This window comes from Thalassophryne amazonica, chromosome 13 (assembly GCF_902500255.1).
Source record: "Thalassophryne amazonica chromosome 13, fThaAma1.1, whole genome shotgun sequence".
NCBI lineage: Eukaryota > Metazoa > Chordata > Actinopteri > Batrachoidiformes > Batrachoididae > Thalassophryne > Thalassophryne amazonica.
The window spans coordinates 23,063,251-23,079,099 of record NC_047115.1 but is presented as its reverse complement, the minus strand read 5'-3'; the positions used below and the strand labels follow the sequence as shown (position 1 = coordinate 23,079,099).

At 40.5% G+C, this 15,849-nt stretch overlaps 1 protein-coding gene across 1 annotated transcript in view; it reads left to right on the top strand.

Moving 5' to 3' along the window:
* LOC117523859 (glutamate receptor ionotropic, delta-1-like) overlaps positions 1 to 15,849 on the top strand; it is a 290,124-nt gene that overhangs the window by 130,363 nt on the left and 143,912 nt on the right. The window contains 1 exon segment of the mRNA XM_034185472.1: positions 8,750 to 8,803. Within this exon segment, the coding sequence (XP_034041363.1) occupies positions 8,750 to 8,803 (54 nt within the window).

The following is a 15,849-nucleotide window of genomic DNA, read 5'->3' as shown; positions in this document are numbered from 1 at the left end:
CCCCCCCCTAAAAATTGGTCCGCCCTGCCTTCACTGCACATGTGTCAGTTCGGACCACAGCAACACGTCTGAGACAGACTCTCTGCAGCCGAAGTGATCAAATGGATTAATGGGATTATTAACCATCAGATGACAAAATAAAACTTCTTAAATCATTCTAAAGTCAATTTTAAGCAGAAACGAGGCTGTTTTAAGCAGAAAATTAGGCGATAATTGGCGAGTCGTTACTGATGCTCTGAAATGACGTAGGCGTCGCAGTCCACCATCTTTTACTTTGAAATAATGCTGAATTTATGTGGAAATGATTGTTGTACAAAAGGTTCAGATATCTGTTGCTGAGATAGATGATGACTGGAGTGCAGTTTTAAGCAGAAACGAGGTGATAATCATTGAATTGCTGGTGACACTCAGTAATGCCGCCACTGAGCTCCGAAATGACGCATGTGCAGTGAAGGCAGGGTGGACCGATTTTTAGGGGGGACTGTTCAATCTACCCTGCTTCTGTCTTCATACTGTTTTGCCTACTGTTTAAATTGCCAGGATGCAGGTGCAATGTGGCTGGACACAAATGCAGGACTCCAGAACACTGATGTTGGAATAATAAAAGGCTCTTAAGACAAGCAGGGATTCTGTACACAGTATGGCAGGCAGAGAGGCAGAAGTACAAACAATCGAGAGGCTAAGGCGTGATCCAGGTGAGCAGAGGGCAAAATACAGTGTGACAAAGTACAAGGGCTAAGACAAAGATGAAATCCAAAAATACAAAGCGAGGTCAAAAATACAGAGAGGCAACAGGGCAAGAAATAAAGGCTGGAACAACAAACTGGCACCGAAGTGAGGGGCTTAAATAGCAGGTGATGTAATCAGTGTAACAAGAGGCAGGTGTTAGTGAAGGTTCTGGAAGGAGGTGTGGTCTGGTGAAGCAAAGAAGAGTGAAGAGAGTCAAGAGGATGAGTGAGTGAAAAACAAAGCGGTGCAAAGCAAGAGGAGTAAGTGACAGAAAACCAATGGTGGAGAAGCTTGAATCTTCGACTGGACTGGGTTGTCCAAGTCAAGCTTCTCTACTATGGAAACCACCTGGACAACTGAGAGCCTACACAAAAACCAATGGTAAAAATATCATGTGCCCAAAGACCAACAAAAGGACATGTGTCCAAGATAAAGGGGCAAACTAGGAAACCAAGTGACAGACCTAGAAAGAAAACAATAATAAAATACTGTAACTAAAACTAGAACAGGATTGAACATGAATGAAGTACACATGCAGTAACAAACTCAGACAATAAAATAGAAAAGGCTAACAAAAACTAGAATAAAACTGAACATGGCTGAAGTATTAAAGTAGCAGCAAAACAATGATAATAAAATAGTAAATCAAACTAAAGGTTAAACAGGAAATAAATGATAACCAGAAAACCATTAATGCAATAAATGGCAAAAGATAAACCCTAACAGAAAACAAGACCACTGACAACAGGAACATAACCAGATAATGAGAAACCAAAACATAAAGAAAAGAAATAACCAGAATGAAGCTAAGATTTAAATGACTAAAATACAGCTGTGTGAAAAATAAAACAAAACAAAAAAAAAATCATCAGAGAAGAACTGGACTTGGAACAGGGAAAAACCCAGACATCAACCCCGGGCTGGGGCAGAACCTGACAGAAATGACTGTCAAACAATAATTAACCGATTATCCCAATCAAGTTTAGGTTTTTAGAGGTTTTATCATGGCAGTTGTTGAAGATGTAGGAACAGCATCATTTGTGAGTGACAGATTAACAATATTCAACATAATGTAGTCTAATGGTAATAACAAATCTTTAAACAGTTTACTTAGTGGTGGGTCCAAGAGACAAGTACTGCTTTCAGCATACTTCACAATTTTAGACAGCATGTCAAATGGAGTAAATACTATATAGGCTGGGACGTCCATTGGTGCCAGTGCTTATGTCCAGATTCCATAGTGCCAAGTGTATAAAAGTCTACTACTCCCTCTGGACAAGATGCAATTCTGAAGCAGGTTACTTCCCCTCAGGCAACACCAGTACCTATTTAGAGCAGGGTGCACTGCAGCGATGTAGATTGTATTTCGTCGAAAACACAAACTGATAGCGTGAGTGGGATTCAAACAAAGGTTTGCATATTGGCAGGCCAGCTCCTTATCCACTCAGCTACCTGCTCTACATGTCAACTGAGATGATGTCAAATTTGGTGTCAGAATTATCACTTTGTTTCACTGTTGTGTCCTTTAACATAAATAATATTTTCTAGTCCTAATGCCCTCCATTTTTTTTTTTTTTTTTTTTTTTTTTGTTCATGTGCATGGTACATTCCAGTCAGAACCAGAAAAAGAACGATTTAAAGAAATCACTGAAAGGCAAATATTGCCATAACTTTCATGCATTTGATGAGTGTATGTAAACTTCTAACCACAACTCAATCGCTGATATTATTTCTAGGATTAAAGACAAATTCAGGTGCAGAACAAGAGTCACTTAACAGATGTACAGATGTTTAAATGCTCCTGCTGGTGTTTCAAAGACGATGTATGTATTTATTTAATGGCACGTGTTGCTGGAGAATTATCAGGAACCATTACACACGGTCAAGAATAGTGTTCCGCATTGTTGCGCGCTATTGCACATAACAGCGCATCGTTAAGTTCTGTCACGTTGTGAACGAGGTGAATTGTCTCCACACACACCCATATTCATCCAACCAAATTCAGATCGCTCCAGTTTTTCAGAAGAACTTTGTGACTGGATGCGTAGTTGGGCTCTGTGCCATGGGGTGGCACAAAATGAGGGTGGTGTGTGACATTCATGGAAGATTTTTTGACAGACAAAAACATGCTCCACGAATATCAAGAATATCACGCACCAACACGCACTATTAAGAAACCTATTCAGATGTGTTAAGTCACCTTAAGAATGTCAGGAATGTGTCACGAATGACAGAAAAACGACATTCGTAACGTGTCTTGGTTATGTGTAAACGCACCTTAAAGGTGTTTCACACAAACAAAAAAATCAGGCATGAGAAAAAAGAATCAGGCATCAGAAAGACAACAAACACAGTACAATTACAATACAACATACAGTCCAATTTGTCAGCATTAAGCAACAAGAAAAACAAAAGAACTACCAATGTGATCGCCGGCCACCAGCCCAAAACTTCACCAAAAAACCCAGATTCTAGATGAAGTTGAGGCCACAGCACATGGCCGTTTCCTAATAAAATGAATTAAAAGAATAAAAGAAATAAAATATTAAAATTAAAAGATTAGAAAAGATTTAAAAGATTATAAAGCATAGTAACACACTATGCCAGTATGCTAGCCATACGAAAGGGAAAATAAATACATCTTAAGTCTGGACTTGAAAGTCTCTACATAATCCGATCATTCCACAGAACAGGGGCATGACAGGAGAAAGCTCTGTGACCCGCAGGGACACAAAGTAGTCCTGCACCCTGAGAACGCAGAGCCCGGGCCGGTACGTAGGGTTTAATTAAGTCAGCTAAGTAGGGAGGTGCCAGTCCGTGAACAATTTTATAGGTTAGTAGCAGAATCTTAAAATCTGATCTCACAGGGACAGGAAGCCAGTGAAGGGATGCCAAAATGGGTGCAATGTGGTCAAACTTTCTGCTTTGTGTCAAAAGTCTGGCAGCAGCATTTTGAGCCAATTGGAGACCCATAATGCTGGACTGCGGTAAAAAAGAAAATAGAACATTGCAGTAGTCCAATCTAGAAGAGACAATTTTATGAATCAAAGTCTCAGCATCAGCCATAGACAGGATGGGGCGAATCTTCGCTATATTTCGCGGGTGGAAGAAAGCAGTCCTCGTAATCTCTCTAATGTGGTGGTCAAAGGACAACGTATGATCAAAAATTACCTCATGGTTCCTCATTTTGTCACTGTAATTATGACACACGAGCCTAGGCTAAGCGTTACTGGTCAAATTGATGCCGATGTCTCATTGGACAAAGAACCATCATTTCAGTCTTATCGGAGTTTAAAAGTAGGAAGTTACTAGACATCCAGCTTCTGACTGATGCAAGGCAATCTTCTAAGGATTTTATGTGGATGAGATTACCAGCAGTTATCGGCATGTATAACTGAGTATCATCAGCATAGCGGTGAAAATTAATCCCACAATGCCGCAATATGTGTCCAATGGGTGCTATATAAATGGGGAAAAGCAGGGGGCCTAATACGGACCCCTTGGGGAACACCCAAACTTCATGTCACTAAGGATAGAGGTAGTGTTATTGTACAAAACACAGTGAGAACAACTGGTCAGGTATGACATCAACCATGCAAGGGCACTCCCAGTAATCCCAAAATGATTCTCCAGCCTATCGAGTAGAATATGATAATCCACGGTATCAAACACAGCACTAAGATCTAACACCAGCTTAACCGTAGTGGTGTCCGAATCCACTGCAAGCAGAAGATCATTCACCACTTTAGTGAGAGCCGTCTCTGTGAAATTACACTCAACAAAAATATAAATGCAACACTTTTGGTTTTGCTCCCATTTTGTATGAGATGAACTCAAAGATCTAAAACTTTTTCCACATACACAATATCACCATTTCCCTCAAATATTGTTCACAAACCAGTCTAAATCTGTGATAGTGAGCACTTCTCCTTTGCTGAGATAATCCATCCCACCTCACAGGTGTGCCATATCAAGATGCTGATTAGATACCATGATTAGTGCACAGGTGTGCCTTAGACTGCCCACAATAAAAGGCCACTCTGAAAGGTGCAGTTTTATCACACAGCACAATGCCACAGATGTCGCAAGATTTGAGGGAGCGTGCAATTGGCATGCTGACAGCAGGAATGTCAACCAGAGCTTTTGCTCGTGTATTGAATGTTCATTTCTCTACCATACGCTGTCTCCAAAGGTGTTTCAGAGAATTTGGCAGTACATCCAACCAGCCTCACAACCGCAGACCATGTTCACCTCCAAGATCATCTGAGACCAGCCACTCGGACAGCTGCTGAAACAATCGGTTTGCATAACCAAAGAATTTCTGCATATACTGTCAGAAACCGTCTCAGGGAAGCTCATCTGCATGCTCGTCGTCCTCATCGGGGTCTCGACCTGACTCCAGTTCGTCGTCGTAACCGACTTGAGTGGGCAAATGCTCACATTCGCTGGCGTTTGGCACGTTGGAGAGGTGTTCTCTTCATGGATGAATCCCGGTTCACACTGTCCAGGGCAGATGGCAGACAGCGTGTGTGGCGTCGTGTGGGTGAGCGGTTTTCTGATGTCAATGTTGTGGATCGAGTGGCCCATGGTGGCGGTGGGGTTATGGTATGGGCAGGCATCTGTTATGGACGAAGAACACAGGTGCATTTTATTGATGGCATTTTGAATGCACAGAGATACCGTGACGAGATCCTGAGGCCCATTGTTGTGCCATACATCCAAGAACATCACCTCATGTTGCAGCAGGATAATGCACGGCCCCATGTTGCAAGGATCTGTACACAATTCTTGGAAGCTGAAAATGTCCCAGTTCTTGCATGGCCGGCATACTCACCGGACATGTCACCCATTGAGCATGTTTGGGATGCTCTGGACCGGCGTATACGACAGCGTGTACCAGTTCCTGCCAATATCCAGCAACTTCGCACAGCCATTGAAGAGGAGTGGACCAACATTCCACAGGCCACAACTGACAATCTGATCAACTCTATGCGAAGGAGATGTGTTGCACTGCATGAGGCAAATGGTGGTCACACCAGATACTGACTGGTATCCCCCCCCCAATAAAACAAAACTGCACCTTTCAGAGTGGCCTTTTATTGTGGACAGTCTAAGGCACACCTGTGCACTAATCATGGTGTCTAATCAGCATCTTGATATGGCACACCTGTGAGGTGGGATGGATTATCTCAGCAAAGGAGAAGTGCTCACTATCACAGATTTAGACTGGTTTGTGAACAATATTTGAGAAGATTATTCTTCGTAAGGTAGTCCACGAGCTGCTGTGAAACTACCTTTTCCAGAATTTTAGAGCAAAATGATAGATTTGATATTGGCCTATAGTTTTTCAGCACATTAGGGTCAAGATTAGATTTCTTAAATAATGGTTTAATCACTGCAGATTTGAAACACTTTAATAATTAATTAACTTTGATGTGTTTATTCATTTACCTTATAAGTCACACCTGTCACACCTGTCAAAAAAGGTCTCTTAAAGAGGAAAAACATATATGTCGCACCGGAGTATAAATCATACCATTTTTCTGTATTATCAGCTCTTTAATTTGGTATTTTTGTGAATTGCTGTGGTGTATTTTTTATTACTGTGATTTATTCTTTTATTAATTGAGTTTATTTTGTTTAGTGTTTTGATTATTGGGAAAGCTCTGTATAAATAGCTACATTATTAATGAATAGCTATTATTAATGAATTCTTGATTTTTTGACATAACATTTGCAGCAGAGTATAAGTAGCAGGACCTCCCAAGGTAGTAAACAAAAAAACTTTGACTTATTCTCCAGAAAACACAGCATTTATTTATGGCACATTGGTGTTTACTGATGGATATGGATTTGTTGGGTAAAACTGCAGCAAAATTGCAGCACATCCAAGGACACATCCAGGCTGGACAAACTGATAAGGTGGGCTGGCTCTGAGGTTGACATGAAGCTGGACTCTCTGGTGACGGTGGCAGAGAAGAAAATACTGGGCAATCTGCTGGACATTATGGACGATGCCAGTCAGACCTCTGCACACCGTCATCAGCAACCAGAGGAGCCTCTTCAGCCACAGACTGCTCCTTCCTAAGTGCAGGACCAACAGACTGAAAAACTCCTTTGTCCCTCAGGCATCAGACTGTACAACTCCTCACTCAGAGGAAGGAGGAGTAACAGGAAGACAGAGGTCAGGAATGAGAGGAACACAAGTAGCCAGTAAACCAGTATTGATCAGTATGTCTGGTATTTATATTGTGTATTTATATTTGCAAACTGTTTTTCTTTTTTACTTTCACCTTTGATACTTGGTGTGCTCCTTACCCTATGCGCTCCTATACAATGCTGCTGGAACTTCAATTTCCGTGAGGGAGTCTTCCAAAGGGATCAATAAATTTCTGTCTAATCTAATCTAATCTAATCTAATCTAAATGGTATAATGTGATATGCTGTATTTGTGCCAAATCAACATGTAGATCCATCTTGGATCTGCTGTGGTGATCAGCAGGTGAAAATATGGAGAAGCTGAAGGGAATTACTTACCATATTGTTGTGGTCATGTAAAGGTAGTCATTTATGCCAGATTTCCTTGAAATTTTGGAAGATTATTTATTTATTTTGTTTATAGAGACTGAGATGATGATCCAATTGCATTCAGAGAAAAACGTAGCTTGTAGTTACATCTGATAGTAGAATAGAAACAACAGGCAAAGAGTGCACAGGCCAGTATGGACAGTAGAGTCCAAATAAATCAGTTTTGAGTAGTTAGCCATCCATCGCGTTGCTTGTGAATAGTTAGACTGTAAGGCAGCCAAAGTCATATTTGATGGATGAACATGAGCCGATAGTAACAGCCCAAGTCAACTGCATTTTTTTTCCCCGAGGCAGCTAATGGAAAAGGACCATTTATTTTCTTCTTTCTGCCCTCCTTTCAGGGATTTATTATAATATAGTCCACTTCCTTGGGCAATTTGGAATAAAGATAAGTTGAGAAATGAATCTGTATTTGGGAACAAGAGTGATTTTTCAACTATGCAGCTGTCATGAGGGCTGCACTTAAAAACTGGGCTGCCTTTGTGGGGAATATCTCCAAATACAATTTACAGATGGTCACAAATTGAAAAACCTGCATCAATACAGGGAGAAGCACAGCGAGTATGGCCATGCACAGGATACAAGGGGTGATTGATGGCTTGTTGATTGGGAAAATGATGTCAGCTATATTCTATGGCCTATGTTGCCAGATGTAAACCCAACAGGACACCTATGGCAGATTTTATACCAGCATGTTAGAGTCGTTGGGTCCTCAGCCTTTCAAATCAAGAGACACTTGGGAAGAACTTACAGAGTCATGAGGTCATTGGACAGATGTGTTTGGTGACACCAAGATCACGCATCATGCTTCAGGTGGCTGCGGCAGCTAGATTGTTGTTTCAGAGGTGTGGAGATGGGCAAGTTGTCTGCCTGGGTGGCTGCTACTGTATCCAGGACTGCAGGTGGTTTTGTGGTGTCATGGATGCGGCAAAGTGTGACTCCAGTGCATGCTCCCAGACTTGAGTTGACATTATATGTTTAACGTAATCAAAATTTATACAATTCTGACAATTCGGAACTGGTGTTCACACAGCCTTTGGATATATCAGCTGCAGATCAGCTGTGCAGCTGTGACAGAACAGTTTCATGGTTGGATGTGTCAGCAGTGTTAAATCAGTTGTTCGAGCTGCCGCTCAGCAAATTGCGTAATGTGTATTGAAACACCATTAACAAAGGTGTTGATCAGTAATTGTGGGTTAGATGCATTCTGTGATATTTTCCTCACCTGATCAATCAGTTTTACACTTTATGAGTTGTACGACCTTCTGATTTGTAAATTAAGCAGGGAGGACACCTGACACGGGCTGCTGTAAAATCACAATGAAACGAACACATGGATTTTAATGAGATTTTCTCTCTGTGTGTCTCTTTCTCTCCACCTGCCTTGCTCTCTCCTTGCTCTCTCTCTCTTTGTATCTATTTTTCACTGCAGGCTGTGGAAACCAACTTGGCATCCAAGGACAGTCATTGGGTCTATGCCAATGAGGTGAGGGTAAACACAAACACAGTTACACACCCGATTGAATTCAAGCCCGACACTCAGGTGGCCTTTGTCAGTACACAGATTCATATGCAGCCATGTCACGTAGCCACATGAAAACCTCTGCTGCTGTCATCCCGTACACTTTCAAATTCACACGGATTACCATTTTCACTTTTATTTCATCTCTGTTGCCTGAGGGACTCGGCCTTCATTTGATATTTTTTAATTGCCTTCCCTTTAACTATTGATCATCATGCATCTTTCCCCTCTTTGTACCAGAACCCTGAGTGTCTGACATTGACTTAAATGGCCTTCTAAAGTGGCTGTAACAGCACAAAATTTAGATGCACTTTATGCATTTAGAACAGTGGACCAGCCAAATACTAAAAGCATTGATTGAAGACATTAGGTTGTTCCATGTAGATTTACCTTTGATATAACATGACTGTGATCAACAGAAATCTGAACTAGCTCTCTGTGTCACTCCCTGTCCTCCTCATTTCTGCTCATGTGTCTTCAGGAAATGTCAGTAAATTACTTATATAGGCTGATAACAACCTTTATGCAACATGAAAACATGGCATTTATTGATCACCTAATGATCCCCAGGTTATGATTTATCTGTGAGGACAGTACTCCATATAATTACCCTGTCTGTGCAACCTTTGCATAACTAATATGTGCCTGTATGGTACATTAACTATGAGCACAGAGATTCAAAGCAAATGTTGAATTTAAACAATAACAAACATTACATAGCTGCCATTCATATGTTTCAGTAAAGATGTTACCGTGCACCATTACATAACACAAAAAAATTAATCCAGCCATTGTGTTGTAAATGGTATCGCATCTGACAGAATAGTACAGTAATGGGCTTTCATAAAATAATTATTTTGCATGCTATCACATCATGCAGGTCCTGAAATGCTGTTGCACAGCTAATGAGACTTTAAGTTCTTTTAATTTTTATTTATTTAGTTAGGTAGGTAGGAAGTGTCACAGCTGAAATGATCTCATGATGCATATTATTGTAGCGAAACACTATAAACTACAATGGCACTCAACAAAGATATAGACCTAGAAGTGTGCTTTCTGAAAACCAAATCTGTTTTATAAAGAAAAAGCTTTGATTTAATAATAATAAAAATGTAAGTCCCTTCGGCTGCTCCCTTGTTTGCACTCGGGATCACCACAGAAAATCCAAGGTGGATCTGCATGTTGAATTGGCACAAGTTTTACGCCGGATGCCCTTCCTGATGCAACTCCACATTACATGGAGAAATGTGGCAGGGGTGGGATTTGAACCCGGAACCTTCTGACCTGAAACCAAGCGCATTAACCACTTGGCCACCACCTGAAAAGCACTTTGGGGTTTGTCTTTTAATGCAAAGTGCATTAAAAGTTTGTATTTTAATGCAAAGTGCATTAAAAGTGCATTAAAAGACAAACCTCAAAGTGCTTTTCAGATTTGTCAATAGCAAGTGCTATTAAATAAGGTGGGCCTTATTTATGGACGAAGGCAGCAAATGTTGTACGTGCTGGTTGTCGTGCATTTCTCTCTGAAAATCTGAGTGAAATGAGTCATTACAGACAATGTTCAGAAGAACAGTGTATTTTGATTAAAACAGTTGATGTGAGAGGGGAAAGCATATCATGAATTGCAGAAAATGATAGGCTGCTCAGCTAAAATGATCTCAAATGCTTTAAAATAGCAACCAGAACCAGAAAGACATGGAATGGAATGCCATTGAAATGTATCGAAGAATAGCCAGCATGGCAAAGACTCAGCTCCAGGGTGATCAGAGAAGGTCTAAAGTGACCTGTGAGCACTGTAACAATTAGAAGATGCCTATGTGAAACCAAGAAGCCCTGCAAAGTCCCATTGTTGAAAAAATGGCATGTACTAAAGAGGTTACAATTTGTCAGTTTGTCCTGGGCTGGAATACCTGTTGACAGGTACCAGAAGTTGGTCGACTCCATGCAACACAGATGTGAAGCAACTCTTAAGCCCCCATCACACATAGTAAGAATGTGCCAGAAGCATGCCCGATATGACAAATATTGCCATATGCCGACGCAGTCGGGAGGAAAAGAAGCATGGTCGGCAGTGTCGGAGCGCAGACAGACTGCTTCATCCACACCTGTCAGATCGCATCCAGATACATGAAAGTAGCCATCAAATTAGATATGCGATTTCTGTCAGAGAAAGACATAAAATGATAAAAGTGAGTTTGAACACAAGTTGGGAAACAACAGGTGGCAGTTGTTTATTGAGTTTTTTTTTTTTCAATTGTGTGATTTTTCTTCTTTATTTTACAGTGAAAATAGGATGAGACACATCATTATGCTGGAGGTAATTAGTGCTTTAAGAATTTTGGCAGCAAGATGTCACAGATAAAAAAGCAGAAACACTAAAGATACGAAAACATGTTGTTTGCTCTGGATGTTTGTACCTGTCAAATCACAGGATAATTACATTCCTGCATAATCACCAGAGAGAATTCATATTTCTTGAACAATGAGTTGAAATAGAATGTTTTAGTTGCACAGTGCTATGTGCGCATTTTAGGTGCCATTAATATGTTGAAAAACACTGTAAATAATGACATGCAGCTAAATATCAACCATTTATAAATACAAATTAATACAAAAATGTGTGGCAACTTTTCACATTTAAAAGTACAAAATTTATTTTAAGTCATAAAGCAGATTCAGTGCTTCATTTTTTTCTCCACATTTTGTTATGTTACAGCCTTATTCCAAAATGGATGAAATTAATTTTGTTCCTCAAAGTTCTACACACAATATCCCATAATGACAATGTGGAAAAAAAAGTGTTTTGTTTTGAGGTTTTTTGTTTTTTGTTTTTTTGCAAATTTATTAAAAAAACTAAAAAAATCAAAAGTACATAAGTATTCACAGCCTTTGCCATGAAGCTCAAAATTGAGTTCAGCTGCATTCTGTTTCCACTGATCATCCTTGAGATGTTTCTACACCTTAATTGAGTCCCCCTGGGGTGAATTCAGTTGCTTGGACATGAATTGGAAAGGCACACACCTGTCTACAGCTAAGGTCCTACAGTTGAAAGTGCATGTCAGAGCACAAACGAAACATGAAGTCAAAGGAATTGTCTGTAGAATTGTCTCAAAGTACCAATCTGGGGAAGGGTACAGAAACATTTCTGCTGCTTTGAAGGTCCCAGTGAGCACAGTGGCCTCCGTCATCAATAAATGAAAGAAGTTCAGGTCCACCAGGACTCTTCCTAGAGCTGGTCGCCCCTCTAAACTGAGCCACTGAGCGATCGAGTAGAAGAACCTTATTAAAGGAGGTGACAAAGAACCCGATGGTCACTCTGTTTGAGCTCCAGTATTCCTCTGTGGAGAGAGGAGAATCTTCCAGGAACTGGAAGGGCAGGAACTGGGAAACTAGTCAGGATTGAGGGAAAAATGAATGCAGCAATGTACAGAGACATCCTGGATGAAAACCTGCTCCAGAGCGCGCTTGACCTCAGACTGGAGTGACAGTTTATCATTCATCACACTGGGCTGAAGATGGGGCCCTCTATATGGTTTGCATACATGTTGGTCTTTGTAATTGTACATGGTTGTAGTGCCGCATGTCCCTAAGAAGACTGGAGTGGAAAGAGTTTTCACCTCATTAAGTTAGCATATCATATGTTATCTCTCATGGGAGGACAGCCTATCATTTAAAAAGCATTGTTTCTGTGAAGGCTCTCCGTTGTCCAGGTAGTTTCCATAGTAGAGAAGCTTGAATCTTCGACTGGACTGGGTTGCTTGACGCAAGGACATTTCGTTTCTAATCGCAGAAGCTTCCTCAGCTCTCTCTACAAGCAACCCAGTCCAGTCAAAGATTCAAGCTTCTCTGCTATTTAAAAAGCAGTTCCTCAGACCTCCTGCATGCTGATGTTTTTCTACAATTTGTTCAAGTTTGATCAAAACACTGAGGTCAAAAAAATCGGTCCCCCGATGACGCAGTTCAAGGATTATCACCTCGTTTCTGCTTCAAACTGCAACCATTCATCATCTATCTCAGTGACAGATATCTGAAGCTTTTGTACTACAATCATTTCCACATAAATTCAGCATTATTTCACCATAAAAGGTGGCGGAAGCGATCAGAGTGCCGCGGCTAAACGAGCTGTAGGTGATGTGTTCTTTGCGCGTCAGATATTTCAAAGCGTCACAGAATTTCGCCTCGTTTCTGATTAAAACATCATTGTTTCTGCTTAAAACTAACTTTAGAATGATTTAAGAGGTTTTACCTTGTCATCTGATGTTAATCCCATTAATCTATTTGATTGCTTTGGGTGAAGAGACGCCGTCTCAGACGTGCTGCTGTGGTCCAAACAACGCATGCACAGATGCAAAAGGCGGATCGATTTTTAGGGGTGGACCGTTCGGTCTGCGACACCGGAACAACCAAAATGACCCCCTTTTCTGGACATCCAGCCGTGTTGAGAGCCCCACCCGCACTGATTCACGGTGAACTCATTAATGTATAAAGGGGTGGAGCATAGGTGGCTCCATGTGTGATGGAAAAAGCCTGAACACACTCCCGTCTGCAGAGTCTAAGGCACAAGCTAACAGCTAACCTCAGTTTGGGTGTTTATTAATTCATATTTTTGGGGACTGTGCCATGGTTCTCATAATGGTTTGCTTTGGCGTGGACAGAAAATGTCACTTGTGGCATATTTTCTCAGTAATCGTGCATTAAGTGGACCTACTGACAGCTGCTAAATCAATTTAATCAATATTAAACAAGGGTTTCACTCAGTGTCAGTATTGCAACAGGGACGTCTTAGAGGATCCGTTAGGACGTTTCACCGTAAAACAAGCCATATTATTCCAGGTGTTTGTAATAAAATACTTCAAACAGACACAAAAGTGAGCCGCTCCGTTATGGTCGGAGACTACGAGAAGAGGAGTTGTTGGACACTGCCGCTGTCACTCAAAGCAACCAGGCCCACAATGAGAAAGAATTGTATTAAATAAAAAGTCTTAAACTAAGACATTAGAAAACATTCACCCCCCTGTACAGCTGTCATGGAGGAGGAAACTATCTAGAGACCAAAACCATTTTTTGTACCAGGCTGTAAACATGTTTTAGAGCCAGCCTCAAGCAGCCAGTCAAAGACCTGCACTTCCTGGTTGGAGTCAAAATGCGAGCTTAAGTGTTGCCACTTGGCGAAAATAAAAGATGAAATATACAAGCGAATGGGAAGGGAAAAATGAATTGAAGAAAGGATAGAACGTGCGGCTGGGGGTGACACCAAAACCTTTGACCTCTACTGCAGCTTAGAGATGGCAAACTTAAAACACTGTTCTGGAACATTTCAAAACTGTTCCTACTCTTATTTCAGAACATTTTTCCAGAGTCCATATCAAAAGGAAGCCATCACATGCTGTACTAAATGGGGCATCATTAATGTTCCTCTTGATTTGCACCCTCTGGGGTTGAAACATAATAAAACACAAGCAACTGAACGGCTACAGTAGGCTCACAGTGTGGACGTGCACTAGTACATATGTTGCATCGTTCAGTAGATAAACTCTTACAGGAGGACATCAGAGCCACTGCATAAATGACAAAATGGGCAGCAGGAGTTTATGTGAACACGATGACAGAGAGATGATCCGAGCCACCTGCTGCTGTAGCTGCTCGCCTTAGAAGAGTGTCTGATTGACACTGTTATGTGGACCTTGAAGAAATGCACATGCTGGGAGGATTTGTTGTTCTCTTCCACCACCACCACCACCACCCCCCCCACGCCCCCCTTAAAAGTCAAGGTTCTGACACCTTAGAACGTTTGACAGATTAGATGTCTGTGCCTGCAGTGACAGCGGAGTGAAGGAGGACAGTCGCAATATGACTGATGCAATCTCCTCCACGTTTATCTGAGATATGAAAGCATGTTCCTTCACAAGGAAGAATTCAGGAAATCAATCTTACACAGAGAGCTGTACAATGCTGCTGCTCTTTTATCAAACTCTGCTTGCTATATCATACCTTTAAATGTGGCATTGATATATGCAAAAACACATTCACCCATCAAAGGATGATCTCGTTACACACAAAAAGGCAAAAGGTGACCATAGAAGGCGTCATAGTCATAATCAACACTCATTTTGTCTCACGGTATGGAGACCGGGAGTGACCACAAACAGAAAATAAATATATTTATTAATCAACGCCACAGTTTGCTTTATCTGTAATTCATTCAAGTTTTAATTAATTGATTCCCATGTTTTAATTCATGATTGCACATTTTATAAAATGTTTGCACTTTTTGATTGAGTTCCAATGTTTTAATTGATCATGTCACATTTTTATTAATTAGTTCACACATTTTATTTAATGACTTCACACATATTTTTATTAATTAGTTCCATGTTTAAATTAAGTAATTTCCACTTTTGGATTAATTAGTTCACACATTTTTATTAACTCATATGCACATTTTAATTCAATTCCACTTTAATTATCTAGCTCCCAAATTTTAATTAATTCTCATGTTTTAATTAACTCATTCTCACATTTAATTACTCATTCCCACTACTTAGTTAAATTGTGCTCATGTTTTAATTAAGCCAGTTACAATTTTTGATTAAGTTACATTTTATTACTTAGTTCCCACATTGTAACTAACTCATTCTTTCTTTTTTTGAATAATTTGTTCACACATTTTTATTGCCTTGTTCCCATGTTTTAATTACCCCCCCCCCCCCCATACACACACACACACACACACACACACACACACACACACACACACACACACATACACACATACACACATACTTTAATTACCATATTGTTGGCATACAAGTCATGTTTCTTTTTTCTTACTACCTTGGGAGGTCTTGCAACCTATACACCGATGCGACCTATATGCTGAAAAATCCCACTAATAATAATTAGAATGACTATTTATATAGGACTTTCCCAGGAATCAAAGCACAAAAAATTGACTCTAATAATAAAGAATAACTGTCAAGAAAAAACTACACCACAACAATGCACAAAAA